General features: G+C 44.7%; 1 protein-coding gene across 1 annotated transcript in view; it reads left to right on the forward strand.

Annotated features, from left to right (window-relative positions):
- Spon1 (spondin 1) overlaps positions 1-23,582 on the forward strand; it is a 274,956-nt gene that overhangs the window by 4,012 nt on the left and 247,362 nt on the right. The window contains exon 2 of the mRNA XM_028768082.1: positions 18,987-19,093. Coding sequence (XP_028623915.1) covers positions 18,987-19,093 — 107 coding nt within the window. The remainder of the gene's footprint in view (positions 1-18,986; positions 19,094-23,582) is intronic.

Consider the following 23,582-nt stretch of genomic DNA (forward strand, 5'->3'; position numbering starts at 1 on the left):
TCAGCACACAGTGGGTACAGTATGTATGTTTGTGTGTGCACACATATAAATACACATATATACATGTTATGAGTGGATTCATTTGGAAGTTAAAAAAATACTTATAACAACAGAGAAGACATTGTGCTAAATTCTTCCCACTCAGCTCCCTTATTCCTCACAGTCTTGCAAGGCAGTTTATTCTATTCCTGTCTTATAGATGAGACTGAGCGTCAGAGAGGTTCCTCACAGTGAAAACGCTTCAAGACAGGGCCCACCCTTGTGTCTGTGCCTCTTCGGTCTGTGCTCTTCCCTAGTCCTCTACGCCAACTCTTAAACTGACTGGAGAGTAGAAGCCGTTTACTAGGCTAGTCTCAGCCTTGGGGAACTGCATCAACAGTTATGGTAATCACACCACGGGACACAGAGTAATAAAGCAATGGAGTCTGCCTGCAGTTTCTCCTTCTGTCTTCCTTTTAAAATACATGCCAGCATTGTTTTTCCCCTTGAGTAGAGGTTCAGTTTAGAACATGAAGGACCTTGTCAGTCCTTAACAGATTCCCTTCACGAGAAGGCAGGAACAAACTGGATGGGGGACAAAACTTAACTTGATAAATTGTTTTATCTATATGCTGTTGTTTTATAACTAGGCTTGCAAATGCTTGTGTCTGAGCATAACATATATATATAGGAGCTGAGAAACCGAAGCTGGGAAAGAGATTCTTAAATAAACTGTTTCTTTTGTTGTGGTTTGTTTTTCTAAAGAGCGCTCCTCTCTCCCTCTCCTGTTCATGTGTTTTTCCTTCCCTTTTATCATGTGATTTTAAATTTTAAATTCTTGTCGCTTTTTAATAAACATTTAATTCAAACTGATAATAAAAACCAAAAGATACCAGGTACATGCTAACATCCCAGGCATCAGAAAGCTGAGGCAGGAGGATCATGAGTTTGAAGACAACTTCAACATATATAGTGAGATCCTGTCTGAAAAACTCAGAAGGGAAAACAAAATTCAAAAGCTGCCTCAAGTCCAATGTTTAAGGATTATAAGGTTGCTTATGGCTTTGAGTTTCAGGCAGTGGGGAACAATAAAACATATAATACAAGGCATATCTAATTTAAATTTCTCAAAGTTTACAACCTGAGTGCTTTCTCAAGCCCAGGTAAGTCCATCACAGCTGATTATTTTAACCGGAACCACAGGCTAGAATGACATACAGGTGCCCAGGAAGTTTTCACTACCACATTCACCATTTATATTCTTTACAGAATAGACATAAGCCAGGCTAAGAGACCTCCAAATGAATTGTTTCAGCTGAGATAAATAGAAAGCTGGATGTGACAGACCTCTTGGCTTCACAGTGTCAGGGAGGAACCCAGGCTCCTTCTGCCTTGTTGTTCTTCCCTCTTCTTGGACTCTGCTATCCAACAGGTAGCTGCTACTATGGCAAGGTCATTACATACTTTAAGTACAGTAGTCTGAAACAAGATGGGCTGGAATGTTATTGAAAGGATTCATGTGGGGAAAAAAAGAGAGCATGGCTCTTATTAACAATTTTCAAATGGACCCCATATTGAAATGGACATTATATATGTTAGGTCAAAGAACATTATGTTGCTAACATTAATTTCATCCATTTTACACATGTGTCTTTCTATTGGATGCTAGCCAACACGATAGAGTTTACCTGGCTTCTGGTTGTTTTATTGGGTATCTCTCTCCAAGGATCACTGTAGCCACCTTGCTCTCACATCCAAGCTCCATGTAGCACACAATGTTGAGGGGAGCAGCTTATATATATATTTTAAAGATAAAGGAGAAATAGATTTGAGGGAACAATTAGAGCAGTGTTTATCAACCTGTGGGTTATAATCCCTTTGGGGTAAAATGACCCTTCCACAGGGGTCGCCTAAAACCACCAGAAAACACAGATATTTACATTTTGATTCATAACAGTAGCAAAACTTCAGTTATGAAGTAGCAACAAAGAGCTTTATGATTGGGATCACAATAACATGAATCATTATATTAAACAGTCACACCATCAGGAAGGTTGAGAACCACTGAATTAGAGAGTGCTCGGTTTTCTTTTTTCTTTTTTTTTTCTTTTTTCTTTTTTCTTTTTTTAAAAAAATCTTTGTGTTTGAGTGTTTTGCCTGCATATATTATGTGTACTATGTGCATGCAGTGCCTGCAATGGCCAGAAGAGGGCATTTGATTTTTCAGGAACTGTAGTTACAGACAACTGTGAGCTAACGTGGTTGCTGGAAACAAAACCCAGGTCCTTTGAAAGAGCATCCAGTGCTCTTAACAGTTAAGCCACCTCTCAGCCCTGCCCCATGTTTTTAATGACAATCATTCTCCTTCCATGAGTGAGAATTCAGTGAAGGGTCTTCTAGACGGGCTCTGTGCAGCTCTGAGCTGATGTTCCTGCTAAATCCATAGACGGAGAAAGGAGTACAAGATGTGTGTTTATGTGTGTGAGAGTCTATGCGTATGAAAATGGTGTCTTTATGTAAGTGTGCATAGGTAGCCTATTCTATCTTACTTTTCCCTCAACAAAGGAGGAATCAGAAAATAAAAGGAAAGAAAGAAGGAAAAGAGGGAGGGAGGGAGGGAGGGAGGGAAGGAGGAAGGAAGGAAGAAGTAAAAAGACCAAGAAATCAATGACCACCTGTGGGATAAGAAAAAAAAAGCCACCGGGGTAGACATTCAGAATAAAAATGAACAAAGTAATTTGAATGCTGTGACTACCTAGCCTACCCAAGGCTGAGATTCGAGAGGCATATGGAAAGTCTAAATCACATAAGTCAAAATTATCCCTTCAATATCCCTTGAAACTGTGCATTACATACAAGAAAGAAAGCCGCTCCAGTCTGGTCTGATTTATGTGCCCCTCCAGATATTTCCATTAGCGGGGAAGAGAAGGAAGCTGGCATTTCTTGGTAAGTCCAGTGCTATTCTCCCTCCAGCTTTGGATATGATCTGTGCTGCTTCATTCGGGTTGCTGAGAAAACTGTTGGTTTCTCCTCCTTAAATACTGGCAGGCAAGTAAGTTCTTACCACGTCATTGTGTAGGGAAACTGAGGCCACGTGGCATACTCAGGAGCATGCAGTGAGTGAAGTGGTAAGTGCCTACCTACCTAGAGTCCTGTGTGAGTGTGTGTGTGTGTGTGCGCGCGCGCTGTCTGGTCTCTTTCTCTAATTCATCTACTTCCGAATACCTACAGCTAAGCTCTCACAAAAACTCCACAAGATGTTGGTAAGTTTTTGTTGGCATAAAATGTCCTATCTTCACAAAAGGTCTTCTGAGGCTCAGACAGGACGAGGCAAAGAGTGAAGCGCCCACCCCGGAAGCCTTTTGCCAGTAAGCTCTATGTACCAGAGATTCCCAAAATACCACGGAAGTTTAGAGAAATCTCCTGTGCCTAACTCCTCTGCTGAGGCCTGAGGGCGTCAGTTTGGAGGTTAGGGTTTACAAATCGGTTTTTAAGGGTTGTGTGAGAGAGATCAGAGGAGACTTTCAAGAACCAGTCATCCGGTGGAGTTGGGGAGGGGAGGAAGAAGAGGGAGGAGCTAGAATCAAGATCCAGTTGAAAATAATGGCCAGGTGCTACCGGGAGCTCTGGGCCGCCCCACCCCTTCTCCTCTTCGCTTTTCAGGGCTTCTTAATCACTCTCTGAAAGGCAAAGGGAAGAAGCACCAAGGGACATAGTTTTGCTCCCAGACTTCCATATGACTGATTCATCCTCTCTAAGTCTTGTGTATTAAGTCGCATCTATAAAGAGGCTTCTCTGACCACCACTTTATGTTTCCCATTGGGTTTTTTCCCCCTGATTTATTTTCTTCGAGCCCTTAAGCTCTCTCGGAGATAATCATGTTTATCACCTGCCTCTTCCATCTAGAAGACGCTCTTTATGAGAGCAAAGCCTTTGTCTTTTTTATTCTATCTCCAGTACCCAGAATCGTGTATGGCCAGCAGGCATTAAATCATTATTTGTTTGGGAGGGGGCATTTAAATCCAAAGGTCCGCAGGTCCCGGTGTGAGATCTGCACCCTCCTCTCTTAGATCAGTTAGACCAGGGAACTCACATCTCCCTAGGCCAGAAAGGTGAGCACCAGAGGATGGCACTGGAAGAAGTCAAGGCCGTCCAGATGGTGGCAGCAGAGAGAAAGGACAGCTATTGCCCTGGGACAGGCTGGAGGTGGGTGACAAGCAGATGGACTGCATGCAAGGAGAGGGTGAGTCCGATGAGAAGGTGCAGAAGTGAGGAGCACGGTGACAGGGTAAAGGGCAGAGGGAAGGGCTGCCAGCCACACCCGAGCTCTCGGAGCAGACACTCAAGCCCAGACACAGACTGTTAAGGTGAATTTTGCTGGCACCGTCTGTAAGGATTGGCAAACCCAACAAAGGATTTGCTTCCAAAACTACATTTTTTTTTTCTTTTCAGAGAAGTATCCCTTTCTGATGCTTCCCCAACACCACCTAGCACCTCTTCATCTCAGTACCTCACACTATGGTCCTATTCTGTTGCTGAGGAATACCCTGTTTCCTTTATACGTTAGTTGCTTCCGGAATTATGTTATAGTAACGTGAAACTAACTACTACACCTTGGGAATACCCTCAGGCCTGGTACAATTCTGTCATCCCTCTGCCTTGGCAATGTGGAAGGGGTGCAGAGGACAACCACGAGTCCCTTGGGGCAGCAATGCTCACAGGCTGGAGAAGTTAGAAGTTACGCTGACCTCATCATTCTCCTCAGCTGCTCCCATTGGACCTCCACACATTCCCCAGTCCCTGACCTTTGAAATCACACAAAAGAAGATGTTTCCTTGGCCATATGTCAGCCCTTGCAGTGCATATGGGTAAATAGCTCTCTACCCTGGCTTCTCTTCTGACTAAAATGCCATGTCCTATTTCTTCAGCCACCGCTATGGGAGACATTTCTTCTTCCTGTGCTTTGTACTCCAGATGTGCTCTGATAGGGACAGAATGGTTTCCTTCCTGTCCTGGACACTGTGTGTGTGTGAGCTTGCCAGGGCTTGTGTTTGCTTTCTTGGCAGTCCTGTCCTGCTCTGGAATCACGCTCAACCTGCAGCCAACTCAGATGCTTGCTATTTTCTTGGAAGGTTGCTGTGCTCCCTAACTGCTATGGTTTGTGCGTGTATGGATAATATCCCCAGAAGGTCTGCTGGGGATTTGGTCTCTGGGATGCTGCTGTAGGAAGGTGCTGTAACCTCTGAGGAGATGCGGGCATACCTCTGGTCTCTCACCTTCTCCCTATATCTTAGCTTATGTTCTAAGCAGGTTTTCCCACCACATGGCCTCCCCATAATGTAGCACTTCCACAACAGACCCCAATCATGGTGCCACGAAATACTGCACTATATCCCCAGAACTGTAACCTAAAATAGCTTGTTTCTCTGCTAACTGTCTATGCTGTTGTGTTATAGTAAGAGAACACTGATTGGTAGATTAGCCTATGTTGGTGTAACTGGTCAGCTTGGAGAGGGGATTGAGACAAGGATTTACTCTATAAACCTAGGCCAGCCTCCACCTCAGGAACCTCTTGCCTCAGCCTTCAGCCTCCGTACTGAGATTACAGGTTTGTGTCTCCTCGCCCCAGCCTCACCCTGAACATATTTGATGTGCTTTCCCATTGAACCTCCAGCATAATTTCTGGTCACTCATTCATGAAGTCTTGATTCTGTCACAAGGAGGTTTACCTACATGTTATTTTTAGATTAGCTACAACTTTTTATAAACCGGCCTAATAAGCCTTTATCTAAACTGTTCAGTGGAATCTTGAGCAGGCTATAGCTTAGGACAGAGCTCACAGCCACCCTTTAAGGTCTTTTCCTAAAGCTGACATCTAGTTCAGCACTTTGAAGTAAACATCCTGTTGTCACCCCAATGACATTTATCAACTGACTGCCATCTCCAGGTCACTCACCCCAGTGTGTCCCAAGTCTTACGGTGGAACTCTAAAATGCCTCTTGAAGACTCTGACCTAATTAGTGATTGATTCACTGAAGGATTCGTGATTTAATGACATCACAGATAACCATATGTTCTTATTGCATTTCTGTTGCTATGATAAAATACCCTGATCCCTACTCTCCCCCCACCCCCCCCAAAAAAAAAAACTTTAAGGGAGACAAGGTTATTTGGCTTACAAGTCTAGGTTGTAGCCCATCATTGTGGGATGCTAAGACAGGAAGGTGAGGTAGCTAGTCACATCACAGTCAAGAGCAGAAAGAGAATGCATGCATGCATGTTGCGCTCAGCTAGTTCTCTCTAGCCTTAAACAGTCCAGGGCCCCAAACCGGGGAACAGCGTTGCCTACTTTGTAGCTGGGTCTTCATATACATTGGTTAAAGACGATCCCCACAGGCACGCTCACTGGCCACCCTGATCTAGACAGTCCCTTACAGTGAATGTCTCTATCCAGATGGTTTTGGGTTCTATCAAAATTAACTCTCACAGTCTGGTCAGATAAAGTAGGTCACTGGATGTTTCGAAGAAAGTGTGTGCTCAGAACCCCAAGACAGAGGGACAGAGGGCAGGGATAAGGAACAAAGCTTGCAGATAGAGGGAGAGGGAGAAGGAAAGGGAGCAAAGGGGCAAGAGACACGAGAGAGGGGGAGGGGTATTTGTCCTGGGGGGGGAGCGGGACAAAAGACTGCCTCTTGATAGAGGGGAGACAGACTTGGCATATAGGAAAATGGCAGTTTATAAAGGTACAAGGGGAGACCTCATGTTAGGATAGGGTGTTTAATTTTAATTGGGCATGTTATTTAGGTGAGCCAAAGGGGATTTTTGATTGCTGGACTTCAATACTCTGAGAGCTGGACCTTGGTGGTCAGCCTCAGGAGGAGGAAGTGGCCAAATAAGGGAATAGACCTTGGTGGCTGGCTTCAGGAATGTAATCTAACATTTAGCAAGGCAGGGGGAGGAGGATGACGTGGGGTTGGGGGTGTGGATGGAGGGAGGGCGGAGGGGGGCCATGGGGGAGAAGGGCAAGCCATGCTTGCCATGTCCGAGCTGGCCAGAGTCTTGTCTATGTCTCCTCTCCCTTCCCCTCTCCCTCTCCCTTCCCCTGCCTCACCACCTGCTTCCAGGCTGCCATGAGGTAAGCAGCTCCTTTTAGCATGGCTTTCTCCTCTGGTACTTTTCCCTTGCCACAGGCCTAACAACAATGGAGCTAACACATGCAGATGGACCAAATCCTTAGAAGCTGTGAACCCAAAAGAACCCTCTCCTTTAATTGGTTTCCCTCGGGTATTTTGTCACAGTGACAGGAACTTAGACTGCTGACTATTCCTGCAGTCCATGCAGAGTTGCTGATTGCTTTGCTTCGTGATCACCAAGGAATTTTTCCTTGCAACCAATAGGACAGAATCAAATTAACTAGGGCAAGGAACAGAGCACAATGATCCCCATATTTGGGAAGCCCAGAGCTGGGTTTGGCTTCAGGCATAAATGGAGCTGGGAGCGCAGACTCATCACCCATCCACCTCCCTGCTCCATATTTTCCCTCTTCTTTCCACCCCTTCCTTCCACCTGTCTTACTTTGCTCCTTTCACATTTTATCTATTAGCCGTACTTCCAGGTATTGCCTTCCTTTTCTTATTATAAATACATTTTCTCCAAATGACTGGGCGGATATCTGCCAACAACCTTTAGTGAACAGTCTCTTAGCTAGTTCTGCGACTAAAGGAAAGGTTCCTACCCTTTAACTCCAAGATGGAGCGTCTCAGGGAGATGGATCCTGATCAGCTCAGCTTGAGTCACAGCCCAGGAGACTAGGGCATGGAGGCAGACCAGATCTGGGCTCAGTTGCTTCATGATTGTGTTAAAGTGGGAGACAGGGGATTGGCCACATGGTCAGGATAGGAGGACCCATAAGGGGTCTCCTTCAGCTTCCTACCTTCTCCTGTATAGTGTGACATATTGCCAATCTCTCAGGAATAGCTTCTTATTTGTGTAAGTCAGCCTTCTATTGCAGCAACAACATGTACGAGATGAACTTTCTAGAAGAGATGTTGGTTAGCATCAGTCCATGGTCGGATGTCTCTGCCTGTCTGGGCTTGTGGCAACACAGTACATGATATCATGGTGGGAGAATGTGTCACCCAAGGAGTCTTGTTTGCTTCATAGTAATGGGAGCAAGAGACAGAGACAGACAGAGAAAGAGGGAAGGAAGAATGAGCCCCCAGAGTTTCCATATTGCCTAGAAGAGCATAATCCTAATAAATAGATTTCCTCCCACTGAGCCCAACCTCCTAACACTTCATCATCCCCTCCATAGCTCCTACACATGGGCCTTTGGGGTCTTTCAAGGTCCAAAGTCTAGCACTGTTCTTTCTCATTTTGTGGCCATGTTGTTCAGCTCAGGACTTCCATCTGTCTCTAAGCTATACCGTGAGGAGGTGACACAGAGGGAGGAGAAGGAGCCTTCCTGGTGACACTGCGTATGATTCATACTCATTGTCTCCTCTAATCCTTGCAACAAATCCACAAGCTGATAATTATGATCCCAATTTCATGGAGGACACTGATTTATTTTTTTAATGTATTTTATTGATTTAGCAAACATTTTTATGGGCTCACGATTATGAATTCATTAGCTAACCCAATGACAATACAGGTACACAATATTCCAGCTGGTTCACACATAAAGAAAGTGAAACAAAGGAAAGTTAAGTGCTTTGCCCAAAATAAAAAGAGGGGAATTGGGGATGAGGCCTTTTGGTGATTTCCGTTGTGTAGAGATGGCCTTTACAATTTTCAGGGTGTGCAGTCTCATTTGGAATGGGGGGGGGGTTCCTCTCATCTGAAGATACTGAGAATATTGGCTGCTGAAAGGAATGTAAGAAATGGCACAATCTAATCCCACTGGCCACACTTGCTCACAATGGGTTACCAGCCCTGCTTTCCTGTCGACCAGCCCTTCCCTGGCATCTCTGTCCTAATTAGCTGGGTAGAGAATAGTCCCAAACTTCTTAATGCAATATGTGACTTCTACTTCCTGGAATCCTTTAAGTCAAGCAGCTGGGGAGCACCTGCTTCTGTGGCTTACATAAAACTTTGGTGATCTATGAGCCCATGGTATAAACTGACGAAGGGGGTCCATTGTGGTTGAGGCCTGAAGTCTTAGACACATCAGTAGCACACATGATATAGATGGCCAGGGCTGGTTATTTGGTGATGCTGGGACCTGATTCTCCATGGAGCCAGGGGACTGGGAATCTGGGGGTCTGGTTCTGAAACTCCAGAGATGGGTAGGAGGGTGATATAATCCCACAGGTCCTGAAAGGGTAATAGGCACATAGCTTTTGTCAAGCTTCAGTGTGTGATAATTTTTATACAAACAAGGCAAGCCACCATCAAGGTAGCTTTTAGCACAGTGGGTCCAACCTGTGGACCTCAGACACCAGAAACCACATATTTCTGGAGGTCTTGAGAACAGAGACACCACTCAGTAGCAAAATTACAGTTATAAATTTATGGTTGGGGGTTCATAAGAGTATCGGAAATATGTTTTCTGATGATCACTATGCATAGGTTGAGAACCGCTGTCTTAGAGTAAGCATATAATCCAGTGATAACACAGCCTTCAGCCTCCCTGAAGTATATAAATCTGAGTGAGCATTCCCATCTCAGACCCCCAGTGCTTCTCAACATCTCTAGAGAAGTATCCATACTTCCTAGCAAAGCCTAGGAGGTCCGCAACCATTTGTATCCTGCTTGTTCCCCTCATCTAGCTTCTGAAGACACATTACCTGCCAGCAAGCAACTTGGACAACAGAGAGTTAGTTCTGGGTTTTGTGTGGCTTATCAAGAGAACCAGATCACCAGAGCCACCCTGAGCCAAAGGGTGTGAACTGCCAGGCTGTCCCTAAGAGAAGAGAATATCTCCCTGCCAAAAAGAAGTTTGGGGCTTCGTAGTGAGCCTTTAGTTGAGTGTGAGTGTACCAGGCAAGCATTAGGGGAAAAGGAACCTTCAAAAAGCAAAAGGGGGCATGCGACAGGGTGATGGGAGGTTCTGATTACTGGCATAGCAGGAGGCTGTGGTCACACTGTTCTGCTAAGACAAGGGGTCAGCAGACTTCTGAGAACAGTAGAATGTTCAGTTTCCATTTTCCTGACTGAGTCCCACACCAGCCATCCATTTTTAATGTTTTGGGCCATTCCATCTTGGGTCAAAGACCTGGGCCAGCCCAGAATTTCTAGAGACAAAGCTAGCCCATGTGCCTATTACACAGATGGTGTTTCTTCTCTCCACTGCACAAAGCCCTGTTCCTCACTGACAATACAGCTCAGATGCCCATTCCTTTTTAAAGCCTCCTTCATTTGCTTGAGGTAGACTCTGACATGCCCTTCTCTGAGCTCCCAGAGCCCTTTTTCATACCCCCAAGATACCTCTTGCACATGATCCAGAGGTACATTTTCCTCCCAGCTATTAGATTATGTGTTCCTAAGTGGCAGAAGCTGGGGCTTTTTTTTTTCTTTAAAAATGTGGGAGTGGGATGGTACAGACCAGGTACTCAGTAAACACAGGGTGAGGCTGGGGATGTATCTACTAACCATTCCTTACCCAGCTTGGGTTTGATGCCCAGCACTGCAAAGCAACAGCAACAACAAAAAAGCAAATAGATAGGGGAGTCAGGTGTGTCATACACTGTGAGCCATAAGAACGTTTGGCCGGAGCAGAAATGATCCAAACGTGCACAGAAGACAAATGAGCCTTCCCTTTCTCATGCATTCAAGAGGTATTTACTGTGTTAAGAATTAAGACAGGGTTGGTCTGTGTTTTTCTGAAGCTTCTGGATTATTAGGGAAAGCATATGTATAACAAATAATTTCATAAATATATATTTAATTAAGATTGGATTAGAGGTATCCAAGAAACACAAGAAGGTGTTATATTATGTAGGAGTGGAAGGAGCAAGAAGGGCCCATGCACACGTGAGTGTGACAGACCACAAGACTATTCAGTATATTGTGGTGATTGCACCAACTCTCTCTATGACTTGGTACTGTGAAGACCACTCCCAGTAGAACTTGGTTGGCACTGACTGGAGTTTTCCTTCCATAATTTCTCCTGAGGACCACCTCACTGTTGACTGATGGGTCTGCTGATATTCGTGGTTCTCATGACATTGGCCCTGACCATCACAGTCATCAGTGTCCTCTTTCCCATCCACGTGTTGTCCTCACCACCCACACACCATCACCCGTGACATAGTCCTTTACCATCGCCATTTACATCAATGTGAATTTAATTCATCCTTACACTTCTGTAACGCAATGTCACTCACCCTTCCCTTTTTAAAATGGGGGAAAGAGGACAGTTAGGTCACTTCCCAGGAGTCTCATAATTAACCAGTGGGAACTCTGGAGTTCTAATCCTGAATCCTTGCCTTTTACCAGTTCCCTGTGTGTGCTCACAGAATGACTCCAAATAGCCCGTCTCTCTCTGGGTCTTTTTTTATTTTGTATTTTTAATCCTTTGTAAGCATTTTTCTCCAAGTTTTGGATCTCTTAATGGCTTCTCCTGGGAGGCACTGGGAGGAGTCATTAGAGAGAAGATCCTATTATTTATCACTAAGCAGTCATCTTTGGTTGTTACTGGGTTGTGGAACATGCTGTACGTCTGTGCCTTTCTTTCAGGAGGAAGTCTAATGAAGCCCACCAGATGGATAGGGCCTCCTGACTGCCTTCAAATTAAACTGCGTAATAACATCATTTCCAGTGGCAGTTATGCACTGAAACCCCACGCAGAGTTCAGCTTAGCCTCCAGAGCCTCCATCTTGTGTGATATACCTAATAAGCAAGAAAGGGTACGACCTCAGTTTCCTAGAGCCTGCAGGGATGCAGCATTCTGGGAAACCAAACTTACCACTAGCTTGTCAAGTGTACTGAATAAATGTACAGGAAGATGGCTATTTGCAATCAGAAAAAAATAATAATTTAATCACACGACATATAGCTTAATGATTATCACATGGTGAAGAAACCAGTGTAGCCAGAATTCACATGAAGAACTAGGGCATGACCAAGGCTGTAGTAACATCTGTGTGTCCTCCACACCAGTCTCCCTCCTCCTCCCACACATCTGACTCCAGCACCAGAGATTGTCTGGTGCAATCTTTCATGTAAGAACTTACCAATGCAACCATACCATTCTATTCTCTGTCTCTGTCTGTTTGTCTGTCTGTCTGTCTGTCTGTCCTCTCTGTCTCTGTTTCTCTTTCTCTCTCCCTCTCTCTCTTCCTTTCTGTATGTGTTCGTGTGTGGTATATGTATTGCTCATGTGGACATGTGCACATGTGTACTGAGGACAGAGAATGATATTGCGTATCTTCCTGGTTTGCTATTCACCTTATGTTTTGAGACAAGGTTCCTAACTTAATCTGGAGCTCACAGATTCAGATTGTCTAGCTAATGAGTTCCAGGGACCCACCTGCCTCTGCATCCCAGTGCTGGTTACAGATGTGTGCTGTTGTGCTCAGCTTTTATGTGGATGCTGGAGACCCCAATTCAGGTTCTCATTCTTGCATGGCAGCTGTTCTACTGACTGAACCATCTCTCAGCCCTGACATTTGTATTCCTTTGTGTCAGTTTTTTTTCCCAACCTTGGATTATCGTTGTGACTCATCCATGTGTACAGCACAATTTGCACATTTTCCTTAGCTTACATTCGCTTACATGACTGTGTCACCATTTATCTATTCCAACTTAGTGATGTTTCCAATTAGATGCTACTCGGAAGGACCTCACCCCAACTATTCTCCCAAGAGCATTTGGTGCACATAACCATACATTTTGAAGTTGCATAGCTGGGTCACGGGGAAGGTGTATGTTCAGCTTCAACGAAGTGCTGGAGAGTTTTCCAGCAAATGTGCTAATTTTCACCTTCCTCAACAATGTGTGAATGTTCCAGTTAACAGCATTTGGTATTAATTCTTCATATTTAGTCAATCTGGTAGCTATTCAGTAGTATGTTATTATGAATTTAATTTGTATTTCCCTATTGGCTGGTGAGGTTCAGAGTTTTTCACAGGTTTCTGGCCAGCAAGGCACCTTCACCAAGAATTAGCTTGTGCATCTGCCTATGGCCTTTTCTGTTGGGTTGTCTCTCTTGATTAGCAAGACTTTGTATATTTTGGATGACAGTTAGATATTGCCTATAGGACTGCAATTGTCATTTACACCATGACTTGCCCTTTCTCTTCTCACAATGTCTTTTGACAGGATAAGTTCGGTAGCGCCTCATTTATACATCTTAGGCTTTATGAGCATTGCTTATTATGTTCTGCTCAAATGTTTTCTGCTCCAATGTCATTGGTATACAGTCTTACACCACCACCTAGAACCTTTATCATGTTGCATTTCGTGTAACGTGTCAGTCTGAGGAGATTTACCTTGTGCACAATGTGGTGAGGAGCACCTGCGGTTCCCTTGACCAGTGGCTTTCTATACTGTTGTGCATTCTGTATCATCTGAGGTTCTCATAGCTTTCTGGAACTTTCTTTGAGCCCTCTACTTCTTTCCTCATTGTAGTGCACTGGATTAATTTCCATAGCTCTCTGAGTCTTCATATGTGGAAATGGTAAGCCCCACCACTTTGTGTTACTTTCTCAAGATTGCCTTGACTATTCTTAGCACTATGCGTGTGTGTGTGTGTGTGTGTGTGTGTGTGTGTGTGTAAGAGCATTGGCATTCTCGACATTGCTGAGGCTAGCAGACCATAAGTACTATTCTGTAGGCTTCATTGCGCATCACTGATCACTGCCCTGAGCCCAGATGTGGTTCTAGCCTTGAAGGGTTTACAAGCCCGAAGACAAACAGAAACACAAAGTACACTGCAGTGTGATAATCTTATTACTGAAAGTAGTAACAACAACTATTTTTAAAAGAAATTCCTTGTTTTAAAATATTTTATTTTATTATTTATTATTATTAGCGTGTATATGATGTATACACATGAGCATATGCCTGTCATGGCATACATACAGAGATCAGAGGACAACTTTTTGGGTCAGATCTTGCCTTCTACCATCACAGGGGTTCTGGGATCAGTCGGGTCACCAGGGTTGCATAGTCACTGCCCGCTGGGCCATCATGCCATCCCTCAGTGCTACTGTTCACGGTCAGTCTGCTATATTCCAAGTTATGATCTTAAAGACCTTACATATACCCACCCATTTCTGTAGCATACTGACACTTGGAAGTAAGCATACATATTATGCTAATTGTAGGTATTTTTATGTAAAATGTGCCTTTTCAGCTTTAATATGATGTGATTTCTGATAAGCATTTTTTCAAAGGGAAAATAGCTTCCAGATTGTCTTCATCATCTTAGGTTTTTTTTTTTTTTTTTAGATTCATGAGAGCTAGTGGAGCTCATAATTCCTTTTTTTTTCCTTTTAAAAATTTTATTTATTTTGTGTGTGTATGTGTGTGTGTGTGTGTGTGTGTGTGTGTACATTTGCATGTACATTTGTGCACTGCATGCCAGAAGGGGCTGTTGGATTCCTTCGAACTGGAACTGCCTGCCAGGGGATCTAGGAACTGAACTTGAGTCCTCTGCAAGAGTAACAAGTGCTCTTAACCACTGAGTCATCTCTTCAGCCCCAAGTTTTCATAATTTCAAATTATCAGAGGAGAAGAAAATCCAGTAACTTCTTTAAAATTACCTTTAAGTTCCAGTCGTGATTATTTTTATTTACTTTTCTACAAATGTTCAATATTATCTTTAAGAGATCTAAAAAGTAGGGCTGGAGAGATTGCTCAGCAATTCTGAGCAAGCATGAGTGCCTGAGTTTGGATCCCCAACATACTGACACCAGTCTCTGTTCTCTATATGCCTATGCAGGCACACCCTCACACACAGGCACAGTGTGTGGTGTGTGTGTGTGTGTGTGTGTGTGTGTCGCACAGACCTTCTTCTGTCCCTTGTGAACTGGGTCAGAAGGCAATCCCAGACTTCCAGGAGCATTGTATAGATATTATCCTTACGTTGTACAGCTAGGAGAAACGCCCTTGACTGGGCGCAAAGTACTTGGATTCCAGAAGTTACCTTGCATGATGTGAACTTGAAAAAATCTCTCTGCTCTGGATCTCAGAAGACTAGTCACAGAATGGAAGGGGTTAAATCAGGTCATCTTCAGATAAAGCCAGAAGTCAGTGAGTTTAGAACCTGTATTAAGTGCCTAAAACTTCTATTTATGCATTTTTAACTTTGGATCCCATTCTCTCTTTATATATGTGAATGTATATGCTATACACATTCAGATATATAGTTTTATTTCCTAGTCTCTTTATCATTGGCAATAAAATGTTTTCTGAAGCATGTGCCCTAGTTAGCTTTAATTGTTAACACAGCCTAGTCATGTGAGAGTACAGGCTTCACCGAGGAATTGCCTAGATCAGATCGGTCTATGGGCACGTCTGGTGGTGGGATTGCCTTAATTAATAATTGAATCAGGAAGTTCCAGCCCACTGTGGGCAGCACTATCCCTAGGCAGGTGGTCCTGGGCTGTATAAGAAAGTTAACTGAGCATGAGTCTGTGACCCAGCCAGCCAGCAGCATTCCTTTATGGCTCCTGTTGTATTTCCTTGGTCATGAGTGAGGTCCCTGATCAGAGGTGATTCTGTTTGTAATTGCAAGCAGGCCTACCTGCTGGTTCCTGCCTTGAATTACCTCAGTGATGGACTGGGAATGTCAATCAAATAAATCTTTCCTCTCTAAGTTGCTTTTGGTCATGTGTGTGTCACGGAAACAGGTAGTATAGAAAGTAATTTTCATCTCTCATTTTTATTTTATTTTTTGGCTTCCTTTTAAAAAGTTCAAGTGTCTTGTACAATCTAAGGTGTCACCGCCTTTATTGGAGAGTCACCACTTTAGCCAAGGTTACCTCACTCTTTAAGGGTCTAAGACCTGGGAGAAATGCCAGAAGAGTTCACCATCCTCCCTAGCCAGGAGTTGCTATAGTTACACGCACAGTGTCAGCTCTCACATCTGTGTCATGTTTTGCTGGAAGCTGGGTTTGGTATATATTTGGTGTATATGACTCTGGTGGTGCAAACTTTAGGGACAACTGTTCCAGGACCAAGGAAGGAAGTGGTTTTCTGGATCCTTCATTGGACTTTACCATTGTTGGTCTCATCAATTTTCTTAGGGTCAGGACTTTAGGAAGGAAGAGAGCATAGTGGAGGCCCAATCTCTGATGTCTGTGAGGACTTGTTTGAGCCAGATACACAGTGGTAGTAGCACCCTCATCTGGGGATTCACATGTTTTATCTTAAGAGGGTTCAGGTCTTTATGGTGAAGTCAGAGGAAGGGTCATATAAAAGGTGACAATTTACCCGGTTTCTGAAGTTTTCAGGGACTGAATGAACTTGAATGTGGTAGGTATATGAGGAACACAAGAAAAGCTTGTGTAGGGCAGACAGGCAGGGCTCTTCAGACATCTGAAGAGATGAATGCCGGGGTGAGTCCCAGGACCAGATGCAGCGAGGGAGGTAGTGGAGCTGTGATTGGCAGGGCTGTTGAGTCTGAATTGCTGAATTGTGGAGTTTAGCTTATCCCGGGGGCAGTGGCTACGAAGCAGCAGTCACTTGTCTACTGCATGCTGGCTTCCCCAAAGCCTACTGTACTCACACCCCAGGGCTTTGGTTCCTAGCATGTCATAGTTCTGACATGTAAGGACTTGAAATCAGTGGGTCAGCAGAGGTGCTCCTCAAGGTGGCTCTGAAGAAGTAACTCTCTACACCCTCGGGATGCCAACCATTTTGTCATTCCTTGTCCCAAGGTATTTCATTTTCCTCCTACCTCTGTAGTCATGTGCCACGTGTCCCTTGCATAGTTCACACATCTTCTAATAAGAGCACTAGTCATACTGGGTATAATGACTCCACTCCACTCCCGACCCCCATAGTCTATTATGGCCTCTCCCGCAAAGACCCCAATTCAAATAAGGTCACACTTCTGGGTGCCTGAGGTCACAATTCAATATAACTGTTTGTAGGACATTTAAGCCATAACCCATAGCTTCTTGTGTAGGTCTGGGTGCAGGTGACTTAGCCTCCGGGGAGATCAGGAAGGGTCTATGCAAAGAAGGCCACAGACAAGCCTGTGCTCTACTGAAAAGCCCCTAAGGGGGTTCTTTCTGATTCTCTGGTCAGCTTTGAATGATTGTAAAGAACCCCTGGGAGGTGTCTGTCCTCAGTGGCAAAGAGCTGGGACTCTGATGACTTGAGACAATCTTATCTTTTAGAATAAAGTTACAGGTGCTTGGTCACTAGAGGCCAAGGTCCACCAGTCCCAGGGTCACATTAAAATGGTGAGGAAGTCCTGGTGGTGCTTCCTTACCGCCAGCTGCTCTGTCCCCTTCAGCTCTTTCTTAATGCTCCATCTTTTTTCCCAGGGGCTCTGTTGCCTCCTCTGAGCCCCTCACTTTTCTGACCCCACTGTGCTTTCCTTTCTCACTTTCTATTGCAGTTTGTAAAATAGACGCATGTAGTCAAGCGAGGTGTACCTTTGCTTTTGTGAGATGAACTAACAAATCACAGTATGACATCTGGAATTTTTTAAAATTTAAATCTTATTTTTATTTTATATGTGTGTGTGTTGCCTGTATATATATCTGTGAACCAAGTATGCCTGGTGCCTGTGCAGGCCAGAAGGGAGAACTGGAACTGGAGTTACAGGTTTTTGAAAGCAGCCATGTGGGTACCAGGAATAGAACCTGGGTCCTTTGGAAGGGCAGCCGGTCTCTTAACTGCCACGTCATCTCTCCATCCTGATATGTGTACTTTGGAGATCTTCTGTGAGAAACCTGTGTATTGGTGGCTCAGGAAGCACTACCTATTATCTGAGAGAGTGGGGTTTTGTTTGCAGTTTTAGAGTAGTTAATTGTCATTACTAAGCCCATTTTGGGGAGGTGAGAGGACCACATGCTCTCTCCTCAAACAGGAATGACAGACATAGTGAGCACATTCAGCCCACTGATCCAGGGATGGAGTGTTAAGTTGGGAAGGGGAGCCTTAATTCAGTGATCTTGAAGATGTCTATTGACCTCTCTGTCTTGGTTTCTTGTCTGTGACATTGGAAGGCTGGATGAGAAGCTCCCTGGAACTTCTAATAGCCTGTGAGGCCATATATAAAGCCTAGAATTTAGAGCAGAGACTAGAGATATATATTCATCTGAAGAAACTTAAACATGTCTTAGTTACTTGGCACTGGATCAAGTGGATACAGAGCAGATAAAAACCCAGCCTCTCTCCTGAGGGAACTTCAGCTGGACCCTCTGACTTGTCAGGCAGAGGAAGGAACAGGAGAGGGGAAGGCTGTGGGTAACACCTGTGAGAGGCAGACTTGGAAACAGTTATGTGTTGAATCTGTTTATGATACTTGGGGCAGAACTTGAGCAAGTACCAGGGGGCAGGAAGTGAGTTTTCAGAAGATATGGAGAAGGTATTTGGAGAGCAGAGAACAATATGTGTCACCCTAGACATCTGAAAGGAACCCAGATTTCTCTTGGCTCCCCCTAATAGAAGTATAGCAGGGTGAATTGATTGTCAAGATGGGAATTTCTGACCAGGGCTATCATTGTCAAGTTGAGATGATTAAGACCACTCCCCTTTCCTCTGTCTGAAAGGTTTAGGGGGTCTTAAGTAATGCTGGGGAGGTCCTGGTACAACAATGGTGCATTTGAGACCAAACCCAACTCTACAACAAGTCTCTGCCTCAAAAAGAAATAAATAAACAAATAAGTAAAGAAATAAATATAAAAAGGATTTTGGGTCAGATTTCAGATCTGGCATTTAGAAAACTCTGAAAGTGGAAGAGGGAGCTGATGAACCTTTACCCATCATCCTCTGCCCTGTACTCCATGGGGATGGACTGTTGACAGAGCTCTCAGGTCTGGACCTACATGTCAGAGGGAACCCAGTCGACTGCTGTGTTGACAGTGCTTCCTTGTCTCTTGCAGTGACACTTTCGGCTGCCCCTCCCTCCTACTTCAGAGGCTTCACGTTAATTGCCCTCAAAGAGAACCGGGAGGGAGATAAGGAAGAAGATCACGCTGGCACCTTCCAGGTAAGACGCCACTCACTGCCACACAGGCTGTTCCAGTGTCCCTTCCTGCCTGGCAGTCAGAGACCAAATTAGGAGTCTATGTAAAAGGAGAGGTTAAGCATCTTGTGTGGCTTCTCCTGTGCTTCCTTGATGAAGCCCAAGTGGGCCAGCTCCATTAGAAGGACCCCACAATCGGTGGCAAAGGCTGCCAGCCTGTCTGAGCAGGCTTGGTCACCCAGCAGGGTTTGTTTCACTCTGGCAGAACCCACTACTGGGCTCTGGGCTCTCTGTACCCTTGGCAGCAGGCAGTGCAACGTGGAGAGAGTGCTCGGAAACTGGCTCAGGCTTGCTGTTTCCCCTGCAATAGGCATCTTGTGGTTGACTGGAACAAGAGCTCAGGACAGCCAGGCTGGAGGGAGTTCAAAGCTCAGGAGAAAGATGTTAAGGGAATGTGGAGATTGACTTATGAAGAAAGACAAAGAGAATTACACATACTTTGCTCGGCTAAATGAGCAGGCAAGTTTAGGAGGTGGTGGTCTCTGAATGTCAGTCCTGAAAGAGCAGCTGCATAAGGGGGTGGGGGTAGCGCTGTGCGTGACTGTGCAAAAGGCCACAGAAAGACGAAAGTGGGTCAGGGGAAGAAAAGGAGGCTCAAAGGCAAGGCCCTGACAATAAGTCATATTTCACTGTGGAATATTCTTCCACAGGAAATGGCAGGAACATCTACCCCTCTCTAGCAAGATGTCAGAACACATCCCAGAGGGCTGGCGTGATGCGAGGGGGAGGCCCAGCCAAATCTACCCTGACCATTTCTGGTAGCCATTTCTCATTGTTGTAGAATTCAATTTTATCTGGAATTTGCAAACTCAGAAGAGAAAATGAACAACCAGGAAAATGCTTGCCCTCTGAACTGGCTGCTGGGAACTCTAACATGTGAGCTCCTCAGAAGAACCTGCCCCAAATATCCTGTCCATCAGGGTCTTTTAATCACTTGGGGCCAGTTTGTAGTTAAAGTTTGAATCTTATGACTTTTTTTTTTTTACTTTTAAAACTACCTACTCATTTGTGTGTGCAGGCACACATGTGTGTGCCATGACATGCACGTGGAGGTCCGAGGGCAGCTTTCAGGAGCTGGTTCTCATGTCCACCATGTGGGTTCTGGGAATTGACAAGGCTAGGTTGCAAGTGTCCTTACCCTGTGATCTATCTTGCTGTGTCCTTTTTTGTTTGTTTGTTTCTTTTTTGGGGGAATGAAGGGGAACATGGTCTTGCTATATAGTCCTGGAAGCCCCGGTTCCCACTATGTAGCCCAGGCTAGCATCAAAGCCGTGGAAACCTCTGCTTCAGCCCTCCAGGTGCTGGAGTTGCAGTGGGCACCATCATGTATAGCTAAAACTTTCTTTTCTATATATGGGAGTCTAGACTTTTGGTCTATACTCATTTAGATGACCGTCCTTGGAAAAGAACTCTGGGAAGACGTACAAAAGAATGGTCCAGTAGTAATAACCCAAACACTCATGTGTGCTGCGTGCTTACTGTCTGCTGGGCTCTGTGCTGAGTGCTCTTTCCCGTCTCAGCATGTCTTACCTTAGCTTGGGAATCCGGAGCTTCATATCTCTTCCTGATTATTTCTTATTCTTCTCTCAGAGCTCCTGACATCCTTTCTTGTTGCCTAGCCATGGTGGGATTCCTAGCCGCACATAAAAACTTATAAATGCAAAAATCTCAGCTCACTGAAGCTGGATAAGTCTGACCTTAGAGCAGGGTCTGCCCCTGTATATTAACAAGCTGGCAAATCTGAGGTCCCATGGATTGAGAACCTTGGGTGTCCTGAGACATTGAGGAATCCATGACTTTTCCATCACTCAAAACAGAGACACGTCCATCGATTGCTATCTATGTTTACCTTTATCTATGTTATCTGTTATCTACGGTACCTTTAGGTGTCCGTTCAGTGATTTACGTAATCCTCAAAGCCGCATGTTGAGCTAAGCACTGTTGCTCTCTTTACACAGCACAGGCATCCGGGGGCTCAGAGAAAGTCAGTAAATTCCCTAAAGCCACCAGCTCTGTGTGATAAAGCTGGGATTCAAATCTCACCCAGGTTCCTGGTTATACTCATGCTGTTGGTTATAGTCATGGGGTACAATTGGTATATGCCTGTTCAGGGCAAAAAGGAGGCCCCACTCTTTGTGAGATTTTCTTTTTGTTGTTATTGTTGTTTGTTTGTTTTTGTTTTTATGGCAGCAGTTTGTTTTTGTTTTTATGGCAGCAGTGTGTGTACAGGGTGCCTGATATTGTCTATTTCTACTTAATTCTTGTGGCAACTTTCTGAAGTCAGGGTTGGTATTACCATTCCTCACAAGATAAAACTGAACCTTCATGGAATTAAGTCAAAGCAAGCCAGCTGGATCTCCACATGCTGGACATTTTTTCTCAGAATGAATGTCTTCACTCTTGCTTCACCTTCAGATCATTTACATGCACACCCCACTCGTCCCTCCTGGTTTCTGAGATTAGTAGGGGGATCATAGACCAGATCCCCACTGTACCTTTCCTGCACCATTCTACTATAGCACAAACAGATTTTGAAAGTTGTCATCTTTCATTGACTGTTCATTCATTAGTTTGCTTGTTTGCTCATTCATTCATTCATTCATTCATTCATTCTCACTTACTGGGTGCTTCATGCACTGACTGAGTTCAGCACTGGGAACAGTGGTAAGACAAGCTGAGACTGGCATGACCTGGTGACATTTGCTATGCCTTCCTTGCTATCGTCCAGTCAAGTCAGCCCCTGCAGCTGACAGGCAGAACAGGGAGTCAAGTCACCCACTAGAACAGGAATACACAAATTATAAACACTGCTGCCATTTTTGAAAATTTCGTTTTAAAAGTAGCTAAATAAAACAAAAAAAAAAAAAAACAAACAAAAAAACAAAAACAAAAGCCGGGCAGTGGTGGCGTATGCCTTTAATCCCAGCACTTGGGAAGCGGAGGCAGGCAGATTTCTGAGTTCAAGGCCAGCCTGGTCTACAGAGTGAGTTCCAGGACAGCCAGGGCTACACAGAGAAACCCTGTCTCGAAAGATAAAACAAAACAAAAACGTAGCTAAATATGCATTTTCATCCAACACCTTCCCTCCCTGAAAACTCTGAGTACTTAGTAACTGCAAAACTTGGGTAAACTGCAGTTGGAGAGATGGCTCAGCACTTATAGCACTTGACTCACGTGCAGAGGACCCAGGTTTGTTCTCAGCACCCACATAGCGGCTCACAGCTATCTGTAACTCCAGTCCCAGGGGATCCCATGCCTTCTGTGGCACCAGGCACATATGTGGTGCACATACTTACATGCAGACAAAACACTCACACACATAAACATAAATAAATAAATTTGTTACAAGTTTGTATAAATCTAGATAAAGACCGCATACTCGGTTCTTTTAAATATTTTTCAAATATTTACTTATATGTGTGTGGAGGGAATGGGATTGAGTATACACCACTGCACACACATGGGAATCAGAGGACAACTTGCAGGAGTTAGTTCTCTCCTTCACAATTGGGCTGGATATTGAAAAGGTCATCAGGCTTAGCAGCAAACACCATTATTACCTGCTGAGCCATCTCGCTGACCCCATCCTCCTGGTTCTAAAGAGGTCTCAGATGGTTTGTTGTGCTTCTAAATGTCCAAGGACTTAGCAGAAAACACAGACTCACCGACCATGCCTAAAAGCAACGAAAGCAATGGAGCTGCTTTGGGCTTAGTGGAGAAGAAAGGGGACAGTAAGGGTTACTGCTCTTCTGGCTCCTGAAGATGTCCTGGAGAAGGAGTGAGGACCATCCTCTGCTCCAACAGTGGGTTCCAGGGTGGTGGCATTGGCGAATGAGGGTGTCTAGCTGCCAGAGCGGGGGAGACACTGGATCTTTTTATGAGCTAGCTGGGTGTACTCACGGTTAATTGCAAGTGACAAGGAGTTCAGAGACCGTACTGTCTGTACAAAAGTAACTCGCCAGTCTCCACAATTCAGCTCACTAAAAACAAACTGCTCCCTGGTCCCAGGCCCGGAACACAGTCCAGCTCACGCTCTTGCCTCTAGCAGGTCTCAGCCTTGGATGTCCTTTTCTAAAGGAGCTGGGTCCTGACTACCCCATTTAAAGGTACACTTCCCCGCCACCTTGACCCTGAGCTGGATTCTTTGATTTCCTTCTGCACCTCCTCTTTGTGTTCATTAGCAACGACAGACTCCCCAGTCTGTTTCTCTTGCAGCTATGTGCACTGTCTGTCCCTTCCACCACGCCTCCCACGAGATGGGGTTTTATTTATCTCCTCTGTCGCTGTATTCTCCACCCTCAGCAAATCTGCCCAGCACAGCCATGGACGTTCACATATTTATTGACAGATTTTAAGCACATTGTTTGCACTGAAGTTCAAATGGTAATCTTTCTGTTTGACTCAGGACCTGTGTGTGTCAACTAGTCAAAACAGCGACAGTCTCAGGAACATT

Source organism: Grammomys surdaster, unplaced genomic scaffold, assembly GCF_004785775.1.
Source record: "Grammomys surdaster isolate TR1022 unplaced genomic scaffold, NIH_TR_1.0 184, whole genome shotgun sequence".
NCBI classification, from domain to species: Eukaryota; Metazoa; Chordata; class Mammalia; order Rodentia; family Muridae; genus Grammomys; species Grammomys surdaster.